Raw genomic sequence first — 22523 nt, 5'->3', positions numbered from 1 at the left:
CTGTTCAATGAAAAAAGAAAAAAAGCGCCAAAATACAAGTGTTACCCTTACCTTGAACTTTCTGATAATTTGCTGCTCATCTATTGATGTGCTCTCTTTAATATTTCTAGGGGTAAGTTGTTAATTAGGTATTTGGAGTGAATTTGGGTTTGTGTGATATAGTGAATTGATTTCATTAAGTTAACAAGCTGTTTGGGGTAGCTGGGTCTGTTTGTTGTTGTAAGTCCACTCCTGCAGTGGCAATGAGGGAACGTTTCCGTTAGCTCTGGGAAATTGGAGGATAACATGAAACTTAATGAAGTGAAACAGCATTGCATTTTGTTCGGAGTCATTCTATTATGCCTCAGTTAGGGCCATATTATTACTCACCTCAAATCATTAGCTGTCACTGCCTTTTCATGTTTATTTTCTGAGCTATACGTAGCTCAATATTTGGTTTTCGGTTTACATTTTTTTTACTTGCATTGTAAATATAATAAAAATATATTTTTTACTTTTCCATCTTTTGCAACTGTGTAACAGAAGCTGTATTTTAATGGAAGGTTTCTCTGGGCTTCCCTTAGGGGTTTCCATATTAATGCCTTTAGAAATCAATCATTAACTTTTGCCTTTAAACTCGGGCTGGAAAGTGACGATGAAAGACGACATAGCACAGTGCGCAACTTAATTTTACAAAGCTTTATCAGAATTGATTTAACTGATATGTAAAGGGGGCAAACCTGAGGAACCTTCTTTTTCCCTATCTTGCACATTGACTTAAGCTTCAAGCTGTATTTTATTTGCCTAACGAGTGGCTCGCTGCAGTAGATCTCCTGGCTGAGTGGAGTTGCTGGGTTGGTTCTTGCCTGTGACTGTGAGGAAGGGACTAGGAGACCCCCAGGGATCCCTTCCAGGCCAAGATCCTATGGGCTGGGCACAGGGGGGGGAAGATTTTTCAGATGTTTTGGTGCAAACACAATCACTTCCTCAGGGAGAAATTTGGCACGCGTTTCCTTAGAGAGCTGTGCTTGCGTAAGCAGCCCCCTGCCACCCTCTGAGCTGTACTAGTACAGCCATTTGTGGGGCTGGTGGGGAAGTGCATTGGGGACCTGCCGCGGGTTCAAAAGTGCCTTTTCTTCCTTGGTTATCCATTACTTTTAGCTCTAATCTGTCTGACTGTGTGGCTGCTGTGTCAGGGCTGAGAAAGCGGCCTGGGAGGAAGGAACGTGTGGCAGGGAGCAGGAGGTAAGGGCTGTTTCTGCCGGCATTGCTGCTGCTGAAAGAAGTAATTGCTTATCAAATTGTGGTTAGCAGTAGATGGCATGTGGTTATGGCAGTTGCTTGAAAAATGTAGCTGAATGCTCAGATATCTTAATGCAGTTGTGTGCACATGCAATTAGCTGTATACACGAAGAACTGATTCTGTATTTCGGTTGCAATTCTGTTTTCACCTGATTTTACCTTCATGATGTATAGCAATGTGTTTTCCTAACTTCAGGACATGTTTCCTATACTATTCTCTCTTGCAGTATAAGCATTTCAAAGGACCATTTTCCTGGAAAATAGACCTAGGCATCATAAGGGTATGAGTTTTATTAATCAGATTATGTTCAGCTGTATAAGTGGATGCCTAAAATTCTAAAAGGAACGATTAAACCAACCCTAAGAGGCTACCTATAATCGTGAAGAGTGTAATTGTCACCCACATGCAATTTACTCTTTTACACATACATATAATGTTAAATATACTTTTGAATTTAACATAGACCTGCTGTTAAATTCTGAATGGTTAGGCAAGCGGTTAGGCGAACAGCACTGTTTTAATTCGTATGGTGAGACTGAAAAGTCAGGGGAGTGTAAACTTTCTATAATCTGCTAGAATTTATTTCAGTCTGGAAACCATTGATGCTTTTGTGCATTGTTTTAGGACTTGTTCTCATTCTTACTTTAGACACCTTGTTTCTCTGTTATGATCCTGTTGTAACCAGTAAGAAAACACTACATTGACTTCTGCATAGCATGTGTGCATATTTAGAGGATGATGGTACACTTTCTTAGTCACTGAACTTGAAGGAGTAATTACTTGCTATTACAGTCTTTATTCAACAGAGAAAAATCGCAGACTTTTTTTCTTCTAGCCTAAAATAAAAAAAATATGTTACCTTTGCTGTTTGTCCTATGGTGGGTCACTTGCAACTGCAGTTCAGATTATCTTCGTGGAGTCTCATGTAGATTTTAAAAAAAAAAAAATCTTCATTTTATCTATACTTTCTAAGAGGAAAGAGGATTTTTGCTAGCGGCCTTAGGAAAGCCAAATACATCTTTCATGAACTATATTGTTGCCTGCAGTAATTGACATATATTGATGTATCTGTGAGCAGTAAAAATGCAAGCTACAGCTTGCCTGCAGGCGATAGGCTCACAGCCTGTGGTATGGAGAAATTTGGAAAGGTGCAATTCTTTAAAACTAAAACTGAAGGCACCCAGGCAAAACATTCAGTTTTTCTTCACTGAAAATGAAGGTGTTTTCTATTTGTCTTGTTGAACCGCAAAGATAGTATTATTTTCTTTCCCGGGAGCTGTCTGCACTTGCTATGATGTGGGAAGTGGAAAAACTGTTGCTATTAGGACTATATACCTATAGTATATAGTACTGCTCTGGATGAAGATACCTGGATGGAGACTTTCTTTTTGTGGATTGTCTCCTTGTCTCTCTTAGGCTTGTAGGATGCCGGATGTAACTACATGCAGGGCAAGCTATGATCTGAGTATGAAATCTTTGGAGTTAAAGTCCCCTCCTTCTGCTTTTGGAAGGATTCTCCGTTTTCAGCGTGGCTGTATGCCCAGCTGCTGACACCTGCCTGGCACGATCACAGACACCGTGGTGGTACAGATCAGGATCCTGCAGAATGCAGGTATAGCCGGGAGGCACATACAGCATCTTCCCTTTCGCTGTAAAGGAAAAATCCATCACTTTTGTCTCTGCAGCACTTTAAGCTGTGCAGGCCCCTGAGGCAACAGGTCTTCGCTTTGACAGCAAGATGACTTGTTCAGTGGTAAGATTAGCCAGCAATTTGTGTCAGATTTCTTCCCCACAGCCTGCAGCAGTTGAGAATTGTGGAACTGGCTTAAGGGAATGAGACAATGTATTTTATTAGTGAGTCGGGATGAGTTTAGTCTTCATTAGCATAACTATCATTTATTTTGCGTATAATACAAAAGCCATTGAACAGTTGTTTCTCAGCTACAGTTCATTGTTGGAGAATTGCAGGTTATCCACAAAGCAGTATATTCTTGATGCTTTTCCTCGGGACTTAAATGGAGCAGCACTTTTTGTTATTGTTTTTATGTGTCATATTTATTAGTTTCTACTTGTTTCATTTGATGGGATAATGAAGTGAGAAGGCAGTAAATGAAGTCGTCTTTAATATTTGCTTTTATACAATGTTACCTGTTTTCACTGAAGGACTGTTGGTCTCTCTTTCCTTTTCTGGTGTTTTATTTTAAGGTTTTCTGGGCTTTGGTGTGAATGCTGTCTTGGAGTGTTACGTGAATAACGGAGAAGAATGAAGCAACATCTTTTTTATGTGTTATGTCTGGTCTATGTTGTGGATGTACCTCCACACTTGCACACACCAGGAAACAGGTTTACAAGTTGATGCGAAGTGTAAGTTGGGTAATACCGTATAAGTGAGTAGAGTTAAAATTAATGTAAAAACAGTACATCTGAGATAAATTGGGCTCCTTTTACTATTGAACATTATTTTCTTTAACTGTTCTGGTTGTCACAAGAATCTATTCAGTTTCTGGGGAACTTTGTTCTTGAATGGTAAGTACATTTGTTGCTGCCAGAGGATTGTCATAACAGTGTCTAGAAATAATGATAATGTGCAGCCCTAGGCCATATGTGGATAGTTAGTTATAATGTACATTATTGTTCTTTTAACTCACTGGTAGGTTATTTATGGAGAACTAATTTGTCACCCTTTTCTTTCTAACTCTACAAGTTTATTGTGTGATCTATGAGGGACTGGGAATTATAAATTTTCCTTCTATTAGATGAGAGCTGGCCTGTGCGTGTCAAGAGAAATGTGTCTTTTGGTCTTGACACTTGGTGATACCATCAAATGATAAAGATAGCTTGCCAAGAGACATGACCAAACTTCTGGGATTCCTCAGCTGTCTCAGTTTGTCAGTATCCTTTCCTACACACATAATTTATACTCCATTTCTTCTGGGATAAGCATGTACCTAATGTTTGGAAGCTTCTCTTGAGTTATTTTTAAGTATTAGGTGAGAATGCAGATGAAAATATGGTAAAAGAAAATTCAGTTCTTGATTGCAAAGTTGGAAGCAAAGTTCCAGATAGGAGACAAATAGAAGAAGAAAACATTGTCTTCAGATAGTTCAAAAGGGAAAAGGGAAAGGTGTTTCCCAGCCATTGCAGAAGATCCTAGAGGCAAGTTTTGAGTACAAAAATTGAGGCGATGTTGTAGCTAACAACCACCAAACCCCTGCATCCCCTTTTCTGAATAGGACCTGAAAGTAGGTTTTAAGTTGGGAATTTAACTCCTCATCTCCAGTACTCAGCAGGGCAGTGCTGACCTCTTTCTCTCCTTTTGTTCAAGATGGAAACAGTCTCCTGTCTTTCACCTTTTTCTTTTTTTTTTTTTTTTTTCTTTTTAATTCAAAGCTTCCTTCCTTCCTGCAGTTTCTGGATTTCTCCCAATGTGGATGTGATGACTCACATTTCCCAGATGCGAAATGCAAATGTGGGAAGTGGGATCTTTCCCCTGCCTCCCTAGGGGTTTCTCGGAGTCTATGGTGCTGTTAGCTTTCTCAATTAATTTGTCCCTCTTGATTCAAATGGTTTTCCTGCTGGCCACAGTGGTTTTGGGGCTGTTACAGTACTTAATAAGTCATATCTTAGAGTGTTCAGTGTACATGCATCTCAAACTTGGTTGGCTTTGAGAGCTTCTTGAAGACCACATAAAACTTCTTAATTTAGTCCATTGACATAGGCAAATACCTCCTCCTTCTGTCCAGTTTAGGGCTTATCTCATCAAGTTGATGTGTTTGATAATACCAAGTTCCTGCGACAGAGGGGTGTTGTTCAGGCAACCTGCGTTTGGTGCACAGTTGAGAAGCTGGTAGTATGGGGCTGTGAACTGCTTGTCTGTGGTCAGTGTCCTAGCTCCTCTCTGCTCTGTCTTCATTTGCTGATGCTGTGATGGGCTATGTGATCCCACGTGAAATCATATGCATTACTCGTATGCTTTCCCCAAGGTACTGAGGTATTTGGATTGGTAATTTCTTGGCTTTGTGTTTGTTCCTCTCTTTTGGAGGCCCTTGTGATCAGCCCTTCAAGCTCATCACCTTTATTTCCCTATAAAAGTCACTGACAGAACTCTGAAAGGAAGAGCTGAAATAAGACGAGTCAAACTGAAAATGGTTCCACTTTCAAGGCATGTGCCAGCTTCGCCTTTTTGTCACGCTGCATCCAGTCTCTCAGCTATTGAAGTTGAAATTTCCTGGGCCAGGAGCATCACACTCAGCCTTGCCTATACAGACGTGACTCAGTGTCGACATTCAATAAATATCCGTAGTAGGTTTTAAAAAGCATTGTGGCACTGAACTAGGTGGGTGCATAAGGGCTGCCTTTTTTCATCATATGGGGCTAACTTTTAAGTTTGTAACCTAATGTTTTGAGTTGGCACTTAAGGAATTGTTTTGATGTGGTATTCCCATTTGAATGTGCTGATGATGTTACACTTCTCATTAGAGGCAGCTTCTCATTTTTTAGAGAAAAAAGCCAATGGAAGGTGATTCTGCCCCTCTACTCTGCTCTTGTGAAACCCCACCCGGAGCACTGTGTCCGGCTTTGTGCCCCTCAACATAAGAAGGATATGGACCTGTTGGAGCTGGGTCCAGAGGAGGGCCATGAAGATGATCAGAGGGCTGGAGCACCTCTCCTGTGAAGACAGGCTGAGAGAGTTTTTCAGCCTGGAGAAGAGAAGGCTCAGGGGAGATCTCATAGCAGCCTTCCAGTATCTGAAGGGGGCCTACAACAAAGCTGGAGAGGGACTTTTTACAAGGGCATGTAGTGATAGAATGAGGGGTAATGGCTTCAAACTGGAAGAGGGTAGATTTAGATTAGATATTAGGAAGAAATTCTTTACTGTGAGGGTGGTGAGGCACTGGAACAGGTTGCCCAGGGAAGCTGTGGTTGTCCCATTCCTGGAAGTGTTCAAGGCCAGGCTGGATGAGGCTTTGAGCAGCCTGGTCTAGTGGGAGGTGTCCTTGCCCATGGCAGGGTGGTTGGAACTAGATGATCTTTAAGGTCCCTTCTAACACAAACCATTCTATGATTCTATGATACTTGTTTTGGATAAAGGCAATAGACATTTGGGAAGCTTTTTCATAAAGTGCCCTCTGCCTGTTGACTCCCTTTTTCTCTCTTTGCTAAACTTCTGTAATTAGTCTAAATGGTCCTTGGGGCAGCTATAGCATAATACCAGCAGTAGCAAGCAGAAGTACCTTTTTTGAAGGGACTGAAAAAAGTCCTCCTGTGGGCAGAGAGAATATCGAAATGGAAATCAGCTGAACAAGGAGAGCCAGCTGAGAGGAGCAGCACTTCCCCTCTTGAAGGGACTGAGTTATTACAAAGACCAGGTAATTTCTCCACTTTATTGATATTAGTGCTGTGCTCCAGTAGCATCTGGTCTGGCGCTTTTTGTATAAAATCTGTTTTCTTTAGTATGTATAGAATTAATTTTTTCTGTTTCCTCATCTAAAATGGTTCAGACTATTTCTCTGTGCATCTGATATTTTGTATTAGAAGTGGCCCAAGTATTTAATTTGGGAAATGCAGCTGCCATAAAATACAACTTTATGACAGCAGGGAAATTGGCATCAGATGAAGAATGTACTGAATGCAGCATTACAGCTGATCACAAAGGGCCCTCAAACTCTCAGCAAAAATACACAATTTGTGTCATTATGTATTGAAGGACCTGGCTTCCACCCTAAATATGTGAGAATCTCAGGAGTCAAAGCAGGATGTAATTGGAGAACAGTTAAATTGGTCAAATTTCATTTTCATTTTTGCAAATTGACATGTGCCTGCAATACAAGTTGACAGGGCAAAAAAGCTTTGTAGCAGAGAGATCCCTGTGCATCCCAGCCAGAGCTGGCTTCCTGTAGAAGCAAAGACTGTTATTTCGATACCCTGTTCTTTAGCTCAGTGGTGCGCAGCACGGATCCCAGGCTTTGAACAGTTACCATTTGGGTTTGCTTAGGGATCCAGATGCAGAGTATGTAGGGCAATAGAGCAAGGGAGCGCAAGAGGGAATGGGAAATTTAGGATGAACTGTGATTCATGCCCTGCTCAATTCATCCTCTCTGCTCTTCATGCAGCCAGTGTTTCCTCTCCTTTTCATTTGTGGTCAGAATTCATTCTATCAGTGTCCATTTATTTTAGCCTGATGAAGTAGCAAGTTGGAAGGAATAAACAGAATTATCCCCACACTAGTTTATTCTTATTGAAGTTAATGGAGTGGAGAGTAATCTCTGAGGAGTTGCAACCCACATGATGTAATTCTGCCTTTTGCTTATGGTGCACGCTACATAGAAACAGCTCACACATGACTAATGGTAAAGTGACACTTGTAACAGTTTCCAAATTCTACTTGTTTGCCGGAAAGGATGGGATAACAAAATACTTCAAATAAGAGCTGTCGTATGGGCATCTCAGGCATATTGGCAAAGGTATTTTGCAGAGGACTCATTTAGTTAGGCAACTTTACTCTTTTACTTTTCTCCAAATGAGAAAGTAAATCTTAGGAGACAGTTGTGAAAACCTGGTACACAAAGCTACTCCTTGGACAAACTCCTTGAAAATTAAAAAAGTTAGTTTTACCGCTCCTGGAGAATATAGCAAGCATGTGAATGATGTTGTTGGTGTATCAATGCCTCCTGACAGGGAAAGAATATGCAGCTGGCACTGAAGTGCTAAAAAAAAAATGGGTGGGGAAAAAACGGAAAAAACCCAGAGGATGTCATGGTGGCAACAGGCAGGATAATGTGTGAAACAAGTGGAGTGTGTTTGAGGGTGGCTCTGAAGGAGGAAAAGGAAATCAGCTGGCACTTGAGGACTGACTAAAAGTTGGCTGGATTTATTAGTATTTTTTCTTCAGATTACTTTGAAAATTTGTAGTAATTTAAAATTTATCAAATGCCAAACGTGAAATGCCTGCTCAAGAAGAAAAATGATCTAAGGATGCGGCATTTGGAGCTCTCTTAACTGAGAAATAGATATAAATTTAATTTGACCCTAATTTTTATTTATCAGTTCTAACGTGAGATCAAGATTATCCTTTTGGTATTATGGTGTTGATTAACTTATGGGTGAACTAACAGTTCCCTGTAACAACTGTTCTTTGGGATACTCCAGGTTACTCTTTCAGGTAATTCCAAAGGTGAGGTCTAAATAATGCTATCATAATAGTTATAGTTTATTACTTAGATGGGGTGAATTTCCATTATAAATAGAAGGTGTTCTTGAAAAAAATCACTAGGGCCTGTTCTCTTTCATGGAAAAAACTTAATTTCACCTAGAGAAGATTTTAAGGAATATTATCCTCTGTGTATCAAGATATAAGTGTTGGTTTTAGACATAATTTTTGTTGTCTGATCATTCTTGAGTTATTTTTGTTTCTTTTGTCATCCAGGTAATAATAAGCTGTTTAAAGTGAAACTGATTCCACTAAAAGGATTATTGATAATGGGATCTAGTTAAGGGACAATTACAAAGTTGGTTGGAATAATAGGATAAGAGGATAACTGTTGAGTCCTTTTAAGTCTCTTGTTTTTTGGTTCCCAGGTTGACATGTGGCAAGACTTTGACCAAACCGTAGTCGTATGACTGTCCAATCTGAACAGCTAGCAAATGCATTTCTTCATGATGGCTCCTTGACCAGTACCGTCAATAAGGAAGCTGAGATAGAAGAGCCAGGACTACTATTTTATTTTTTTAAAACTTCCTCATAACTCCTATGGGCGCGTGGTACCAGGTTGAAAGCCTATACTTATTTCTACAATCTTTTCCTGATTTTCTTAGTGTTTGTTTTTATAAACTTTCTAATGTAGTGGTTCAGGATGCTGTGATAAATGGCTTGCAGTTGGTCTGTAGGATCCCATGAAGCAGCAGTGCCTGCATAGTTTGCTTCTGAAGTGTTTCCATTTGCGAGTCTGCTGATAGAAGTGTTTGGGTGTTTTACAGGAGAGTTGGCAGGCTGGGATGGATCTGTGGTTGTAAATGCTCTGCTGCTCTCAGCTGCTGTAATTGGGACTGGGTTTAATAGGAGGAAGAGATGGAGCATTTTTATCAATTCTTTTATGACCAGTTCTTAGATAAATTTCTAGTTCTTTTTTTTTTTTCTTAGCATCAGTCTCTTTCTCTTTTTTCCCTTTTCAAGTCCTTTAAAATTTCACCTTTTATGGGCTCTCTTATCGTTACTGTCTAACATTTAACAAGATGACTCCCTAACATCTTGTCTTGCTGCTCCATATGGGCTCTTTTCTTCTTTCTTTTGTAGCTGTCTGCCTTTTCAGTGTAGCTGCTGAAGAGAAAAGACAAACATGATACAATCTGGGGAAAGCGGTTTCCTGTTTTCCTACGTACTGTCTCATTACTCCTAACGTAACTCCAACTTCTCTTCTGTAAAATTTCTGCCCTCCCTAACTGCAGGTTAGTTTTTCTGCCAGAGGCACTCTTGGGTCCTTTGCTGCAGAGTCCTTGATCTTGTGCTTTTTATAAATTAAGCTAATCCCAGGCTTCTTGTGGTTGTCTATTTTTTTTAAGCATTCTCTCCAATCACATCTCCGTAAGTTCCTTAAATGTGAACATCAGCATGTTTGAAGACTTACTGTAATATTCTGCTTGCTGACAGTTCTGTGTGTCTATGGAGCCAAGAAGATACAAGCTGAGGAGCTGTATGGGAACACCAGAGAAAATGAAAATGGAAATTAACTTCTAAAGAATTAAAATAGCCAGAAATCTGGGGAGCAAAGGTAAAATATACCTAACAGGACAGGTAGATTTAATTTCTTTTTGGCGTGTTTCATTTACCAAAACAAAAACATTCTCTATCGAGAGAAATGTTCTTTAACATAAAATTGAGAAACTGTATTTCTGAGCTGCAATATTAATTAGCAGAAGGTACACCCTTAAGCAGCATGGAAAGTTCCTGCTGATCATTCTTGAAAATGATGTAATCAAGCAGCTGCACCAGCATTCACTCAGCAAAGGGAATTTGAGGCACTTTTCTTGAAGCTTTAAAGATTTCTTAAAAACTAAAATAAGCTATTAAGCAAGGATCTAGTTGAAATATGTACGGCTTGGTGAGGCTGAATGGAAGACTGAGCGTGAAGAATGTGCTGATCTGCCCAAGACGTGTTGGTTGGTTGTTAACACTCAGTGTGTGATTTCACTAAAATAGATGTATGTTTTCACGATGTGCATGCTGTCAAATACGTTATTCCTGGTCAGAGATTTTTTTTTTATGGCATGCTAAGAGTTCTTTCTCTTGCCCTCCATCTGTTTCCTTGTCTTTCATTTTAGTATTTGATGTTTCCTTCCCAACTTAGTAGCTTCCCTGTTGTTATTTTCTGAAGTTTGTGTGCAAGCTTTGTACAAGCCTTCTTGTACAGAGAAGTGTTCATTGGTGTGTGCCTATGGCTATATTATTTATATATAATATATATATTATATTTATAAAATATATGATATTATACTTTTTTTTAAATAGAGTAAATGTGGTCTGTAGAATGACTTCTTATAAATACCTAACCCTGTAAAGCAACATTCATCGGTAGTTGCTGTCAGAAGCCTGTTTCAGGAAACAGCAGACATCCTGGTTTTTGTCTTAAACCGTTGTCTTTCCAGTATTTAGAGATTTTTCTTGCATTTCTGCTGGGGATTATATTACTGCACCATTGTGTATTCAATGATTATGTATTATAATTATTAAAGGGAAAATTAATAGTTGGCTTTGAAATGATAGTAAGGCTATCTTAATTTTACAGAGTTCAAGGTTTCAGCTGAAAACCTCCCAAGAAAAATAATGGTCACAGTGACAGTTTGCTATCATGTGGTACGTATTGTCCAGTAGAAGAGCACGTATGGCATTAAGTATCCTAATAGCTTTGTTTCGGAACATAAGCTTGTGTGAATGAAAGGAAATAACCTGCCTTGCCTTTTCATGCCTGATTAGTTTTTGCAAACAAACCTTGCATATTGAAGGACAAGATGATGAATTGACGCTAGCAGCAGCCCTAGAACATCAGATAAATAGAGGCAATCTTCTGGATAGCTTGTTCTGTAGGTGCAGAAATTGTTTTCTAAAATAGTAATCTACTTTCCTTTAGAAAGCACTAGTGTAAGATTCTCATTTTGAAAATTAACAATGAAAAGTATTTTTCTGTGTGAATTGTTAAAAACCCGACAATGCTACTCATGCTCTGAACACTGCAAGAACGGGGGAAAGATGTCTTTGTTTAAGTGCAGTTCCTCATTTTACTAAGACCAGCCAGGAACTTCAAGGACATTATAAACCAAATCAGTTTTGCATAACTTGAATAATTGGAAGGGCTAAAAAGATGGCAACTGTGAAAGACCCCAAAGTACAAGTACGTTTTCCGTAAGTACATCCCTGAGATTTCTAGGTGAGAGCATATCAGTTTTCCATGGTCCTGCCTCCTGCTTTCTTGGCTTCCCCTGTGTGGAGGGATGTCTGAGCGCTGGGTGGCAGCTCTCCCAGGACACTGCAGAATGGTACCAGCACTTCCTCAGGCTGTGACCCACCACCGGGGAGGTATGGTGGAACTGGTGTCCGTCTGCATTGATTTCTTTTCAGAGATGAAACATAAAAGCTGTCAGCAACCACAGCTTTTGGGTGGCCTTTGGCACTTCCAGGTGTGGGCGGGAACACATCTCCATAGTCTTCAGCCCCTTGGTTTTATCCAGACACAGCCGTGCTGTTGGTGCCTGAGCACTACTGGGGTGCCTGATAATATCCTAATTTTCTCTGTAGGGATCAGAAGAGTATTTGCTTGGTGTCTCCTTTACCCAGCTCATCTCCAGCTAATCCAAGAGAGGTTGATTTTTGGGTCATTGTTACCAAAGCAGAATCTGGGCTGCAGAAACTGTAAAAGAAGGGGAGAATAGTGATTTCCACAGACTGTGTAATGGTCTAAGAAAAAATGTCCTATTCCCACACATTCCATGGCAGCTTTGCAGTGGTATTCTTTCTCCGGGCAAGATTTTCCTCAAGATGGAAAAATGAATATACCAGACATAGGAAAAGTGTCAGAGGAAGACCGCTTTGAATAAAAACCTTTTTCAGCATTTCCAAGCAATTATGGTAGTATGTTAACACCTCTTTAAGGATATAATGGGATATTAACAAGTGCCTGATGATTCAGAAAATGACTGGACTATCACATACTTAAGTTTAACTGTAAACGAGAATTGCTTCATCTCAAAAGGAACAGATAAATGCAATGTAATTATAAATCAATAAAAGTATAGGTAGCTCTGTAAACAAACAAACAAAAAAACCTTCCACAACTGTTGCCTACCCTCCGTGTGTTAAAAATAGTTATTAAGTCTAAATATTAAAGTATTAAGAAAAAGTATAAAAACTTTAAAATGTAGAGATACTAGAAAAACAAGAAGCATCAGCCAATTCTGACATTCTCTTATGCTCTCACTATATACCGATAAGTCATCAGCAACCCCTCAACACCACAAATTCCAAAACAAGTTCTTAGAACTCTTGCTGTATAATTGCAGTTATTGAACAGCAGAGACTGATCGTTTCCTACCCAAAAGGTTTCCTGATGTTTTTTTGTAACAATTTTTGGCTATTCTCGCTTGTTTGCAGGAAGGGGAAAGAAAGATGTTAAAATGGCGACAGTGATGCTACCGTGCCCCCGCCCCCAGCGACATGGCTGTTGGCTATCAGTTAGTCAATTAGTAGCATTCTCCTTTCACAGAGAAGATACGTGTTTGATGGAACACACGTGACCATAACCTTGCTCAGGGTGTGCATGCTGACGGGCTCAGCTCAGTTTTCAGTCACAGCGGTGTACTCAAGGAAAGTAGTTGAGCCCCCTATTACTTCCATCACAGTGAAAAGTGAAATGGTGAGCGCTGTGCTTGCTAGGCTAAAAACCTTTCAGAATGCTTATCGAAAATGCACATTTCCAGGTGGGGCTAAGTAGGTTTAAGTCAAGATTTCTGTGCAAAGAAGTTTTCCTACAAAAATACTCCTTTGCAATTTTTTTACCCTTTATAGTTAACATGCATTATTTAAGGACTAACCTAGCCAGAAACTATGTTAAATGATCAAAAGGTTTCCCTTATAATTTCCTTACCCTTTTGCTGTAGACCCCTTCGGTCAGGCTGTTGTTTTTCTGTTTGCCCCATACAATAGTTTCCAGAGAAAAGGGAAGCTGATATTACATTTTTCATCTGAGTGCTACCAACTCAGCAGACAGTAACTATGTCTGCTGGGGCTCTACCCATGCCATTTGGTTTAGCAGTTTCTGGCAGATATGACAAATTAAGGAGTCGGTGTTGCAAAGAGATCGTTGTGGGAGGCCAGCGCGGCTCTTCCTCTCCCAGCAACACGCTTCTCAGTAGGGGAGTGACTAACGGATGTTGTGCCGTTCTATGACCTTTTCTTTTTACCATCTTTTTCATGTTTCTGCTCTGAGTATTTTTGCTCCTTGGTAAACGGGAGTTTTTTCAACTCCTGCCCCGCTTCCGTGCCACCCTGCTCACCTATGCCCTTCTCTGCCACCTCCCTTCTCTACCAGCTGTTTTAACATCCCTTTGGTTTCCATGTTGCTTCTCTTCTTCCCACGTCTATGCTCTGTTCGGTCTGTCCTCTTCAACAACCATCTCCCTCCCTCATACGCACAAACTGAAGCAAATTAAGAACATTTGCTGCTCAGCATAGCGATGGGAGTTAATAAGCTGGACTCTCACACGATTCTGCTTCTCTATCTTGACACATTTTGGATGGCGGGCAAGTTTTATTAGATATTTGTATGGTGCCTAGCACTGTGGCACACACTGTCTGATTAGAAGTCCCAAAGTACTACTAGAATACAAATAGGTTATTAATGTTGCTCTTACTTTGTATAATAGGGAAACCCCTCCTTAAAAATATAAAAGAGGTTAAAGATTTGCAGAGTAAACCATCCGGATTTATCCAGGTGTATTAGAGATGAAAAAAAATGGAAAAAGTTATTACAATCTGTCTTAATATGCTGCTTATGTTAGTGCTGTGACAGCAATTAAAAGTCAGGTTGTTTTTTGTTTGTTTGTTTTTAATTTTTTTTTTTTTTTTACTTTGGTTCTTGTACAATCCCCAAAATGGACTTTCAGGTAGGTGGTTCTTGTTAACCATTTGTAACAGTGATGGAGAGGTATTGAATTTATGGAGATCTGAGAAGTTGAATGTATATCCTGCTTATATGGGTACACATAATCCTCAGGGCTACTGGCTTGCACAAGAAAAATTTCAGTGGACCAACCTGACAGCCTTCTCAGAAAAGCATGAACTTTGGTTTGGAGGCTGGACAGACACATCGAAGCAGAAAAGCAAGCTGAGGATCTGGAGTAGCAGCCTTAAGAATCTCAGTGGACTTATTTTTATTTAGGAACATAGGATTGGAAAGGACCTCTTGCATTGTTTTTAAGCAAGTCAAAGCCATAATCATACAGCTCTTGATAAATAGCCCCTGCTGAAATAAAAACAGGCGGTAATTTTCCAGTTAAATATCTGGGTGCAGAATGGGAGAGCTCTTTGTTGGAGAAAATATATTAGATTAGAAATAGCCTTTGAATCCCAAGAGCTGTACAGAATTAAAGAGCCTTTACTTCCCGTGTATTTAAGAACAACCTGGAATTTAGCTGCCTGCCAGGCTGCTGCCTATAGCCCCTACCATGGGATGTAACTGCTGGGGGCGGGGAAGGGAGCAAAAAGAGGCTGAAAAAGTGCCATTTCTTGACAATCCAGTTGGCAGAAGCTTCTGCAGCTGTCGGTGTCTTCTGCGCTCATATCAAATACTGCGTCCCACTTACATGTGCTCTACTGTATTTGATGAGATGTAGGAAATGAGTTCAGGGGCTAGCAAGCCTCTGGGGAGGACACGGGTCAGGGGGAACAAAAATCCCTGATGCTGGGGAATTAGAGAAACCTGTGACAAGAAGGTAAATGGCTATTAGTTGATAATCAGTGTTCTGCCAGTTTTCTGTCTTCCCTTTAACCTGCTGCTTGGTTTAAGCTCATTTCTCTACCGCGGATTGTTACAGATAAGGCCATCCTTGATCCTTCAAGACCTAAAAAATTAATTCTTTCAAAACATGTTGAATATTTAATCTTACACATTTCTTACGATCCATTGTCACATAGTACATAAAATGTTTCTCTTTGTTAGGTAACATTTTTCTTTCTCTCCCCTTCTTCTATACTTTGCTTCTGTGTCCTTTTTATTCTTTTTATTCATAGTTCTTTTCTTCTGTTTTTATGGTTTTGTGTTTGTTTGGGAGTTTTTGTTTTGTTTTTTGGGGTTGTTTGTTTTGTTAGTTTTGGGGTTTTTTTTAATTAAAGATGCAGCAGTCAGAGAAAAGGGAACAGAAAACAGCATATTAAAGCAAGAGGTTAACATGATTGAATGTGGCAAATGACTACAAATAATTGGTGCTTGGTACAATCTTAAGATAAGAAAAGCAAGAAAGATAGTAGAACTGTCCCAGAGCTGCATGAATAGGGTATAGAAAAATATTAAGACTTCCCTAGAGCTAGGTGAATAGGGTGGTAAATGTAGTAAATATATGCAATTCCACTACCTTTCACTCTAAGCGTTAATGAATTTTCTCCAGCTATGCTTAAGCTGCATTATACTTGTTCTTCATAAAATTCATCTGCACGAATGTTCTCAAAGTGACTTTGAAAGCTGTGTATGTTGTTGTTCACAAGAAAAATAGGGTTTAAATTCATTGGTGCAAATGAACCTGTTCTGGGAGTGTGTCCTGGCATTCAGGACACAGAGACTGTCACGAGTTTCTCAGGTCTTGCCCGACCGATCATCACCATGAAGGTAGCAAATGGCACGTAGAGTTTATGTGTATGTATGTATCTTACACTGATCCAGAAAGAAAATTCTAGAGAAATCTCCTTCTCATTCTTCTCTCATGTGCATCTCTGTATTAATCAAACAGGTTAAAAATAAGTAGTGGATTCTGTGCTTATTTATGCTGGCATACATATTTGGGCCAACTCCTTTGGGATAAACTGCACAAAACACCTCCATGGAATTCTGCAAAAAAATTGCAGAGGCATCTTCATGCACAGCTGTTTTAATTTTGTGTAGCTGGGACAGCGTGAAGAAGCAGAAAGTAGCAGGATGAGAACCCCCGGTGTGGTCTGGGGGCTGCATGCTCCTGCCATGGGGCAGCTGTGACATAAACCTGACCTTGTGCCGGTTCTTCTATCTGGAGCCGTATTTTCCTACAAATGGAGCATTTTCAGAAAGCATCCAAACTGTTTGGAAGGTGGGGTGGCATTTCTTGAGATGATGGAGCTGCCCAGGTGCATCAACGCTGTACACGGAGCAGCTGAACAAGGTTGGAAAAAAAGCAACTCCCTGGTTCCCTGGGCAGCATGACTGTACCTGCTATTCCTCCGTCCTTTGTCATGCAAATGCTTCACTTCTTTGCTTCACACTGTTGAGATTATCATTATTGAATCAATTTATTTAAAGAAGAAAATCTTTAGGAGGGGCAGTTGGGAGGGGGCAGCGAGTGCTTTGCTGGCTGCGTGCCAAGTTCTAAAAGGTCAGCAGTTCCCATCGCTGTGCCGGCCAGTTGCTAGGCTGCCGTGGATTTCTGTGCTCCTTTCCTCGGCAAAAGGGACCTCGTGATGAAGTGCAAGGTTATAGTTGTGCCTTTTTAGTAACCTCACCCACTCCTTTCTGCTGGCTGAGCAGACCAAGTAAGGGGGATGTTCTCAGGAGCAGTTGTTTTCAGAGTTCTCAAAAACGGCTGCTGAAGTAACTGATAGCCTATTTATCCTGCCAAATTAGAACCTAACATATTAACCTGGGGAACACAGTCACTGTTCAGTGAGCTCTCAGGGCATGCTGGGTAACTGAGGCTTTCTTAGGGATCAGCAGAATTTGTTGCCACCTTCACCCTACTTAACGTCTTCTTTGAACTCACAGGAAAGCACATTTACCTAATGCTCAAGTGAAAATTATCTAGCAAAGGTTGCAGAGCTCTTTCATGAGCTTTGCTTTTAACCGTGCTTTCCTTCAGCCTGGTGAAGCAGCAGGAGCTTTTATGCACTGCCAGTAGGGATCGGGCCTTACAGTGCTAAATGTGGAGCAGATACGCAATGAGAGTCTTATCCTGCACCAAAAAGTTTAAGAAAAGATGCAACATGAGAGCAAACCAAAGTAGGGCTGGGAAGGGGAGGACATGGTTGCTCAGACAGAGGGCGTGCTTTCTGCCTGTTCAACTTCATTTGCAGAGTCCACAATCTGTATAATCCATGACATGGATTATTAGAAAACAGCACCAAGGTGTAAGCAAAGAAAGTTTTGTAACCTCGGAATAAAATGCCATTAGTGCTTATTAGACATGTGCAGCAACAAGAAATGTAATTATTTAACTTGCCTATTACTTTGGTGGCTATGACAGGCACGGCACTCCCTTGAAGCGAGCGTGAAGTCAAGGAGACGAGGTTGCACTGATCCTACTGTGGGGAGTGGCCTATTTCTGTGTCGACCAGGCATTTCTTACAACGTGGTCATTTTCAGTTGCTCGTAACCTCTTTAAATGTTGGCTGTTCATGTAGGTTGGCAGGCAGCATTCTGTGAAAATAACAGCAAGTGATCATGTAACCAAATACCTAATCTATGTTTGCTTAGCCTGGTCTGTCATGAAATTCTTCCCACGTATGTTAAGGTACAGCTAAAACGCTAACTAGGGTCTCAGGCCTGATCTGAAGCTTGCCTGGAAAGTTGGGCCAGAGATCAAGGCTGAGGTCATGGCACCCAGCTATTGCTGTATGTGCATTAAAATAGTTAGGGCTCTGTATGTGGAAATTGTTGACTCCTCTGAAAGATTTTGGGTGTATTTCTGCTTATTGTAGGGTTATTGTTTTCCCTTCTGCCATTCCTGGAACTTCCTCCTCCACCCTTAATAATCAGAACTTGAAATGAAACCTTCATCCCTCCAGAAGGGCCTGTGAAAGACACTGCTCAGATCCAAAATAAGAAGCCCTGCCTTGCCAAGACTCTGCAAAAGTGTTTCAGAGGTACATCTGAATTGCTCAGGATCTCTCTCGGATGTCTAATGTGCAAACTCCACGAGACGGCATTACTTGTGATTGCCAGGAAACCCTTGAGCAAAATTATTTGAACTTTCAGTGCCCTGTTAATTCAGGTAGCGGTCATGGATTTTCATGCACTATTCAATCATCCAGGCATTTGAACATAAAATACTAAACTTGCAGTAATACAATAAATCCACCTTTGAGTCCCTTTGTGTTAGATGCAAAGTGTGGTGGCCACATGGTGCAAAGCACTGGTACTTGCTCTGCTTCTTCACGTGAATTTGGTAGGATAATGTAATGGGAGACTTTATTGCCAAATCAGGGTATAATCTCTTTGTGGCTTCGTGCTAGATTGGATATCAGCTTTTTTTTTTGTGGCTAGGTTAGACGCAGACACCCACAAAAGTGTTGAATTTTATTTTCTATCTAAGTAGACAGGGATGTGGTGGTGGTTTGCATCAAATTATGCTGTTTGATGATCTGGTCATTCACTGATCCAGCATGAAGAATCATGTAACCACTGCCTTAGCCATCAGACAACTTGTTGATCCAACATTTGACATATTAATAAGACAGTCGTTGCTTGGAGCTATACAGAAAGGGATGTATAATTGACCCTATTAGTTAAAAATAAAGAATCAGTCATTACTTCATGTCAACTTACTCAACATGTAACATAAACCCTGCAAAATTGTCTGTCATCTGGATGTATGCAACACTCAAGAAGTATGGTCTACTCACAAATTAGCAGCGCATGCTGGAAGGCAAATACAGAAGGTGTGTGTCAAGTGGCAAGTCCATGGATGTGTCTTCTGTATCCTGTGCTCAGCATCCTCTGACTGACTTTTGACTGCAGGCGTTTTCAGCCTCCCTCATAGGTTTTGTGAATAATGCTATACTTGCCTACACACGTGCTTTCTTATGGTATTGCATTAGCCAACCTGTTGTACCTTTTCCCCGCCCCCCCTCAATTTGCTTGTGTTTGTGTCAGAGAGTTTGTTTCAGAACATAGTCGGGAGGAAAGGACGGTGCGGGTACTCTGGCAATGCTGTATGTTTGTCCTGAAGCAAACAGGTAGGGTCAAAAAATGAACTTTACACTTCAAGCAAAGCATCACACAGCTTGTGAAGAGGCCAGTGATGTCCTTGGGGTCATGTGGGCAGCTGCAGAAGCCACTCAGAAAGCCCTGTCAGCTGCATTGGCATTTTTGGCTGGGTATAAGAAAGTTGTGTCACAAAAGGCAAACTGTCCTGGTGTCCATTCCAGAGCTTTCATTGATCTTTTATGTACATAAGCCCTAGCAGTTGAATACCTCAAAGATGAGGTTTGAAATCGTAAACTCATTCAGATCTCATTTGCTTTGTGTGGCTTTTCTAATCTCTGTAGAAATGAACTTGTAAAGACTACATCCAGCTGGGACCTTTTAAACTCACTTAGGAGCCTCTATGCATGAGATACCGGGTTCGGTGGCTGCTTACAAAAACTGTTGTAACCCCAGCCCTGAATTCTTGTTTGATCTTTGTGAGCTGCTATGGCCATTGCTATATAATCCAAACCGCAGCTATGTCAGATGTCCCAGTTGAGATGTGGCCTAGCCGTTACACAGAGAGTGAAGCATATACATAATCAGGCAGAGCGGAGCACTGTGTATCTCTCCAAAGAGCCACAGAAGTGACAAGCAAAGCAGGTCACTAGAGATATTCTCTCTATCATACCCGAGCCCTCTTCTAATTCATTAGTGCAGATTACATTGTAATAGTACTTCATGCTGCAGTGGAGATCCCTATTGTGCTAGGCTCCACATAAACATAGAAGATAACACAGACCTTTCAAAGAATTTCTAATACAATCTAACTTACGAAGAAACAGATGTTTGTGACCATGGAGAAGAGAATAACATATATTGTTAGTACGTATTCTAATTCTTATCGTGGGCATTGCTTTGGGATCTGAATCATTAGAAAGCTTTATATAAATGTTTACTTATAAATAAATATTAGCAAAGCCTATTATGCAAAGACAGAAAATAGGACAGTAACTTTTATTTCCAGATAGTGTGCAGCATTTTTGGCCTAAAGTAAAATGTGTGATAACTAACAGGCTGACTAGCACACAGGCACAAATAAATGGTACTTGAGGAGTACACAAAGACCAGGAGCATGTATTTCATGGTAGCTTGTTTAGCTTTTGTAACTGGATGGCAGTATAATACAGTTTTGGCATCTTTTGTGGATATTTTTATTCACTGATATTTTTCAAGGACACCGTTTCAAACATGGTTACCTTAAATCACCGCTCAAAAGTGTTGACAAGCACACATTTTGTTGTGAGGTTACAAATGGTTCTCTTCGCTGTTTGCTTCCCATGGCAGTTCAGGTGCCTCCTACAACAGCACAGCCACAGGCTTTTGAACTTAACACAGGTCTTTGAAAATTGCACTTGGTTTTTCTCTTTTTAACATTTATGGGCTTGTTGTGTTAGCATATATGGCTTCATCATGCCCTGTATGATCAGCTGCAATTCTTGGGCTTTGAAAGCCAAGCTGGTAGATGAGGGTAATGCTTCTTATTCTTTTTAAATAAGACTATCAAACCTTTTTAAAATGAGTCCACTGATTCTCTTGTGCAGGGTATTATTTACAGCCAGGTAGAAATTCAGATAAACTTTCAGTATGTTGTGGTTTTTGTTTGTTTTGTAATTCCTGTTTTCTCCAACTTTGTTCACTTTTAAGTTTGGCAATGTGTATGTATTTTCTTGAAATAATTTTGTAAGCAGCCTTCCTATGTGCTGTAACAGGGAACGTTTCCTGGGAAGCCAGTGGTTCTTGTCAGTGGGAATGTTGCATATTCAGCATCTGTCGTAACGGGTGATGTAGAAGCTATTTGAGGTTTCTCTCCAAGCAAAACCAAAAGACATCCCAGATAGTTCTGTAATTTCTTAAGCCTTTGATTCATCCAGGGGCTAGGTGCCTGCTGTTGATGGCATAAACATGATCTGAAACCCATCACTGACAGCCAGCACCGCATGTCCCTGCGCTGAGCAATAGGGGGTGTCTCTGGTCCCTCGGTCCAGCCCTGTCCTGCAGAAAGCACTAAGGGCTGTTGGTCCCATGCTGCCAGTGACAGCCACAGCATTAGCAAAGGTACTCCAAGACACAGGACTCCGTTACTCATCTAGGGTCCGTTGGGTGTCATTTGGTCCCCTCTGGTGTCCTGCAGCACTTGGTGTGCATTTAGAGCCCATGCTATGGGCTGGATGCAGATGCTACTTTGATATAAGTGTCTGGAAGAGGGGGACAGGCCAGATCTCACCTTCAGTGAGTTCTCCACGCTCAGAAAATGGAGTCACCGGATCACAGCCTTCCTCTAAGATGGGGCTTGTGAGAAGAAGGCGGTCATTTCATCATTGTATCTGCTCTGATTTTGCAGTGAATATTCCCTTTTCATACAAAGGTGAAAATTGTGTTCCCTCAAACAAAAAAATTGCCCTAAATTGTGTACAGGGAAGAAGAGCTACTTTGAATGGAGACTGTAGTTGAAAATACAATTCAGGAGAGGGACTGGGGAGGGCCCACTGGAGGTAAATGAGCTGCAGCAATCGGCACCGATAAAGTATGTGACTTACATGTATGTGGTACGGCATTTCTTGGAGAAAAGGGTACCGTGCTAAGGTGTGACTGCTGGGCAATTTACTCTGAAATGAATGATACCGGAGCAGTATGTCCTCGCCCAGCCATGCAGGTTACAGCTCTTGCAATGTGCCCTGATTCCCTCTCTGCCTGTTTTTTCTCTCTCTCTCCCCTCAGATGGCCATTAACCCATGTGCCGGACAGCCCTGGCCCATTCTCGGCGTGCCGGCCGGAGTCGGCCCTCGCCACTGAGGTGGGGAGGAGGGAGGAATCGCCCCAGCCTGCGCCATGGCCTCGCCCCAGCAAGCCCGGCACCCTGGCCCTCCCGACGGAGGCTGGGGGTGGATGATCGTTGCCGGCTGCTTCCTTGTCACTATCTGTACCAGGGCTGTGACGAGGTAACGGGGCTGTTTCTTTGTCTTTCTGACCTGTTTGTGGCATTACTCCTTTTTTTTTTCCCTTGTAGGAGGAGGATTTGGGATCTCCCCTGATGTCCCACAGCTGCA

The 22523-nt window shown here is 41.1% G+C and overlaps 1 protein-coding gene across 1 annotated transcript in view; it reads left to right on the top strand.

The window, feature by feature from the left end:
- Positions 1–1086: 1086 nt before the first annotated feature.
- SLC16A12 (solute carrier family 16 member 12) overlaps positions 1087–22523 on the top strand; it is a 38424-nt gene continuing 16987 nt past the window's right edge. Inside the window, exons 1-2 of the mRNA XM_074591823.1 lie at positions 1087–1224; positions 22195–22415. Of these exons, the coding sequence (XP_074447924.1) occupies positions 22306–22415 (110 nt within the window). The 5' untranslated portion in view covers positions 1087–1224; positions 22195–22305. The remainder of the gene's footprint in view (positions 1225–22194; positions 22416–22523) is intronic.

This window comes from Larus michahellis, chromosome 6 (assembly GCF_964199755.1).
Source record: "Larus michahellis chromosome 6, bLarMic1.1, whole genome shotgun sequence".
Classification (NCBI taxonomy): domain Eukaryota; kingdom Metazoa; phylum Chordata; class Aves; order Charadriiformes; family Laridae; genus Larus; species Larus michahellis.
This window is presented reverse-complemented; position numbering and strand designations above follow the sequence as displayed.